This window comes from Lipotes vexillifer, unplaced genomic scaffold (genome assembly GCF_000442215.2).
Source record: "Lipotes vexillifer unplaced genomic scaffold, Lipotes_vexillifer_v1.1 scaffold689, whole genome shotgun sequence".
Taxonomy (NCBI): domain Eukaryota; kingdom Metazoa; phylum Chordata; class Mammalia; order Artiodactyla; family Lipotidae; genus Lipotes; species Lipotes vexillifer.
Window position 1 is genome coordinate 277,415 of NW_006772359.1, and position 5,600 is coordinate 283,014.

General features: G+C 46.1%; 1 protein-coding gene across 1 annotated transcript; it reads right to left on the reverse strand.

Annotated features, from left to right (window-relative positions):
• Window positions 1-3,619: 3,619 nt before the first annotated feature.
• On the reverse strand, window positions 3,620-4,065 carry LOC103069970 (60S ribosomal protein L22-like 1). The gene is made up of 2 exons (XM_007447409.1): window positions 3,926-4,065; window positions 3,620-3,869 (listed from the first exon to the last, which is right to left on the reverse strand). The coding sequence occupies exons 1-2, from the start codon at window positions 4,042-4,044 to the stop codon at window positions 3,620-3,622; spliced, it is 369 nt and encodes a 122-aa protein (XP_007447471.1). The 5' UTR covers window positions 4,045-4,065.
• Window positions 4,066-5,600: the final 1,535 nt, after the last annotated feature.

Below are 5,600 nucleotides of genomic sequence, written 5' to 3' on the forward strand. Positions count from 1 at the left end.
CCCCATTGAACGGACAGAATGCATCAGGAAGAGTGCGGATGAAAGGGAACAAACAGGCCGATGTGTTTGGGGAGAGAATGGAGAGAGGCCGGGGCACTGAGCTGCTAAACTTTCATTCTAGGTTTTCAGAAAAGAGTGAATGATGAATTATAGAAACCTGAAAGGTAATAAAATATGGGTCACTGAAGCGCTGAGGCCAAGTTCCTAAAACACCTGCAGAGACAGAAGGTTCTGGAAGTCAGTGTGGCCCCGCGGTCGCCCAGGCAGACACACTGCCCGAGGCACAGAAGGGGACTGTTCAGAACTCACCTGTTGTTTTCCCGTTGGCTTGCAGCCCTTCTCCATCTGCAAGAGCCAGCAGCTGGATGTGACTGCAGATTAGACCACCGGTGGGGAGAAAGAAAGGCAGTGTGGAGACTTCCCAGGGTGCACTTAAGGAGACTGGAGCCGGGAGGCCACCTCCATCCTCTCCTGAAGGCGCTCTGACCTGGAAATATTAACTCCGGTGAAGACGATCCACGTTAGACATGCAAATCTTCTCCGCTGGAATATTCTAACGCTTTTCTGCTCAAAGGCTCAGCCTATTTATGTCTTACAAAGCGGAGTCCTGATGCCTGGATGGTGGATAGGAGCTAGCCTGTAGCCTCTGCAAGACTCATTTGAGCCTCAGTTTCCTCATCTATGAAATGGGAATAATAGTATTTCTCTCCTAGGGCTGTTATACAGATTACAAGGAACTATGAGGAAGGTGCCTAGCCCGGAGCCTGGCACATAGTAGCTGCTTAGTAAAATGATATCAGTAGCTAATATTATTGAGTACTGACTACATGCCAGGCACCATGGAAGGACACTTATTTTATGGTTTTCATTCAGACTGAGGTGATGTCCCCGTTTTGTTTGCTTTAAGTGCCTGCTTTCTCTGCACCAAGGATATGGGGTTTTCTAGCCCCTTCTGTCCCTGTGCTCGCTGAACACCAGGGATTCTCCACCCACAGGGCTCTGCTTCAGAGACACTTTCCTGAACACACTGAACCAAAATCCATCAACAACTTGCTAAAGAAGCTATATAAACGTGAACTCAGTGTAATCGTACAATATACTGAGACAACTGTAGTGCAAACTTCGAGGCCAGACGACCTGGGTTTGAATCCTAGCTCCTTGTGTGACTTAGGACAAGAGACGTTACCTGTCAGTGACCCAGTTCCCTCCATCTGCAAAACAAGGATGAAAATAGAACTTAGAATTTCCGTGGAGAGGACTGGGTGAGTTGATACCCTTAAGGCACTCTGCACAGCAGAATGTTAGCTGTTACAACTGTTTTATTAACCTCTGTTATGGACTAATTGTGTCCCTCTAAATTCACATTGCAATCCTCACCCCCAGTACCTCAGACTGTGACCTTTGGAAATAGGATCATTGCAGATGTAATTAGTTAAAATGAGGCTATTAGGGTGGGCTTTAATTCAATATGACTGATCCTTTAAAAAAAGCGGGGGGGGGGGCGGAATTTGGACACAGATATCTGCAGGAACGATGCCAGGTGAAGATGTAGGCAGAGATCTGGTGATGCTCCTACAAGCCAAGGGATGCCAGAGATTGCCAGCCAATTACCAGAAGCTGGGAGAGGGGGATGAAACACATCCTTCCTCATCGTCCTCAGAAGGAACCAACCCTGCTGACACCTTGATCTTGCACTTCCAGCCTCCAAAACCGGGAGGCAATACCTTTGTGCTGTTTCAGCCGCCCAGTATGTGGTACTTTGTTACAGCAGTCCGAGCTGAGGGATACAGCCTCTGTGCCAACTCCTCCATAAAGTGGTGAGGCAGTCAGAGAGCAGGCTCTCTATATAGTCGGACCACTGGGGCTCAAACTCAGCCTGTCACTTACAAGCTTATGAAATTGGGCAGCTTATTTAACCTCCCTGGGCCTCAGTTAATTCATCTGCAAAATGAAGATCATAATTTTACTTACATCTACCTCACAGGTACTTTTTTTAAATTAATTTTTATTGGAGTATAGTTGATTTACAATGTTGTGTTAGTTTCAGGTGTACAGCAAAGTGAATCAGTTATACATATATCCACTCCTTTTTAGATTCTTTTCCTGTATAGGCCATTATGGAATATTGAGTAGAGTTCCCTGTGCTGTTCAGTAGGTTCTTATTAGTTATGTATTTTATATATAATAGTATGTATATGTCAATCCTGATCTCCCAATTCACCCCCCCTTTCCCCCCCTTGGTAACCATACGTTTGTTTCTACATCTGTGACTCTGTTTCTGTTTTGTAAATAAGTTCATTTGTACCATTTTTTTTAGACTCCAGATATAAGTGGTATCATGTGATATTTGTCTTTCTCTGTCTGACTTACTTCACTCAGTATGACAATCTCTAGATTCATCCATGTCGCTGAAAATGGCATGATTTCATTCTTTTTTATGGCTGAGTAATATTCCATTGTATATAGGTACCACGTCTTCTTTATCTGGTCATCCAGCAAGGGGCATTTAGGTTGTTTCCGTGTCTTGGCTATTGTAAATAGTGCTGCAATCAACATTGGAGTGCATGTATCTTTTTGAATTATGGTTTTCTCCAGATATATGCCCAGGAGTGGGATTGCTGGGTCATATGGTAACTCCATACTGTTCTCCATAGTAGCTGTACCAATTTACGTTCCCAGCAACAATGTAGGAGGGTCACAGGTACTTTTTAAAGTGAGAATTAGATGGGTGTATGGTTCACAGTAATGTTAGCTGTTCTAGACCTAAACCTAAAGATAAGCTGTTCTAAACCTCGTTTGGAGGTTTCTAGAGATAGTGGAGGATGGAGGCAGAACTCTGCCCCACGTCAGATTACCTGGAGGTCTTGCTAAGTACAGATTCTGGTTCAGTAGGTCGGGGTGGGGCCTGAGGTTCTGTATTTTTTTTTTTTTTAATTTAAATACTTTATTATATAAAGTTATACCCCAAATTGTGCTTCATTCTTTCACTATATACTTTAACTCAAGGACGTTTGTAAAAGTAGTACACTTCAGAAATCCTGGAAGAAATTCCACTAGCTATAGGCTATTTAAATACTGCTTACAGAAAGTATTAAAAAAAAAAACCAACAGAGGAGTACAAAAGAACTTATTTACAAAACAGAAATAGAGTAACAGATGTAGAAAACAAACTTATGGTTACCAGGGGATAAGGCGGGGGTGGATAAACTGGGAGATTGGGACTGACATGTACACACTACTATACATAAAACAGATAACTAATAAGAACCTGCTGTATAGCACAGGGAACTCTACTCAATACTCTGTAATGGCCTATATGGGGAAAGAATCTTAAAAAAGAAAAGGAGTGCATGTGTATAACTGATTCACTTTGCTGTATACCCGAAACCAACAAAACATTGTAAATCAACTACACTCCAACCAAATTTTTTTTTAAAAAAGTATTAAAGGAAAGCCAGCACCATATAAACAGCATACACTTAAATCAAAGAGATGAATGCTTAACATACAGAGTAATGTTTTTTATTCATTGATAAACTAAAGGTCCATTTCAAGATGTTTCTCTTGTATTCTTCATGTGTTTTGTTAGCAAGCAAAGCCCTGAAAGGGACGGCTTCATCTAGTCCTCAGACGCGGATCCATCTTCATCTTGACTAATCTGGAAGTAATGAAGGTCATAAGTCTCCTTGTCAGACGCAACCACACGAAGCCAATCACGAAGATTGTTCTTTTTAAGGTATTTCTTGGTAAGATATTTCAGATACCTTTTAGAGAACTGTTTCTCAGAAACAACAGTGATTTTATTCTTGAAGCGTTCAATGTGAATGACATTCCCAAGATTTCCAGTTTTTCCATTTCTCCCATAGAAACTGTTCCTATTTTAAAACAGAAAAAATGCCACACTAGGGAAGAAAACCCTAGATACTCACTAGGGAAGGTACCAAAATTTCCAGAATCAAAAATTCCACCTTCTACTGAATGAGTAAGGTCCAAATTAAACTTCCAGGTTGACTTCTTAGGCCTCTTGTCTGTCTTCACCGCCATCTTGCACGCCGGCAGTGCAATCAGAGAGCGAGGTTCTGTATTTGTAAGAAGCTCCCAGCTGAGTTGGAGGACCACACTTCCTGTGTAGCGAGGGCCATGATGGCCTCACCTGGTCCCATCTAGGAAAATGAAGCTGATTTAAGAAGAATGCTTTTTGAAAAAGCCCTCTTTCCTCACGCCTGTTCCTTGGCATCTCAACTATGTTTAGAGAAAGAGCAAAGTTGGCTTTGGAGAAAAGAATGAAGAAATGACCAACAATGCACATTGGAGAGGTGAACAGATACAGATGGCTGGACCTGAGACCTGGGGTTTTTCCAGCTCCAAGAGGGTGCGGTTGGACGGATGAGACGCAGAGGGTGTGTGATTGCCTGGAACGGGGCGGGGAGAGAGAACGGGAGCTGGAACGTGGACCAAGCGCATCCTCTGGGGCCCTTGCCCTCCACTGTTCCCTCTGCTGGAAGCCTCTTGCCCAGGTCTCCTCACCACTGAGTTCTCGGTGCAGATATGACCCCCTCAAGAGGCCTTCTCAGACCACCCACCCTAGTGGTGCCGCCTCCCCGCCCGTCCCACTCTCACCCCTCCCTGCTTTCTTTTCTTCGTGGCGCTTACCAGCAGCTAGAATGGCCCGGTCACTTACTTGCCCATGTATTTATACACGTCTGTTCGCTCCCACTCAAGATGGGAGGCTGCACGGGAGTGGTGTTCTCTGCTGTATGTACCCCAGTGCCTTGAGCAGGGCTGGGCCCCTCCCTACTAGGTGTTCAGTGAATACTTGAATGAATGAGTGCAGAGGCCGAATCTAGACGGACTGGCCGAGTTCATGGAGTGTTCACTATGTGCAGAGCGCTGTGCCAGGCCCTTGAGAAAGTGTGGGCTCCCTGCCTGCTAGTAACGTGTAACCCACTTGAGGGCGTGGGGTAGACACATCTGAACACCTGACTAGCAGTGTCAGGTTGCAGGGTGCGCATGAGCTGGGAGGGAACCGGAGCTGCTGTGGCTCAGAGCACCTGCAACACCAGGATCTTGTTAAGTGCAGCGTCCTGGTCCAGGAGCCACGGTAGAGCCTGAGATGCTGAGATGCTTCTCTGCAGTCAGTGCCCAGGTGATGCCGACGCTGCTGGTCCGAGGATCCTGCTTTTGAGGATGACGAGGCTTTAAGTGTTTAGAACAGGAAGCAGGACCTTACAGCCGAGGCCTCTTGGAGGAGGGTTTGGTAAGGAGGCAGGCCTGGAGGACTGGGGCTTGAGCAGGGGACAGGCAGAGCTGTGGGACGGGAGGGCGGGGAACAGGCCATGGGGGCTGGAATGGAGGTTGGGAACAGGGCGAACAAGACAAGCCAGGAGGGCGGTGGGCGGAGGAGGGGCAGATAGGGAGAACACCAGCCACAGCCGTGGTGACACACACCCTCCCTCCGCAATCTTCTATTATTTATTTATTTATTTATTTATTTTTTTTTTGCGGCACGCGGGCCTCTGTTGTAGCCTCTCCCGTTGCGGAGCACAGGCTCCGGACGCGCAGGCTCGGCGGCCACGGCTCACGGGCCCAGCCGCTCCGCG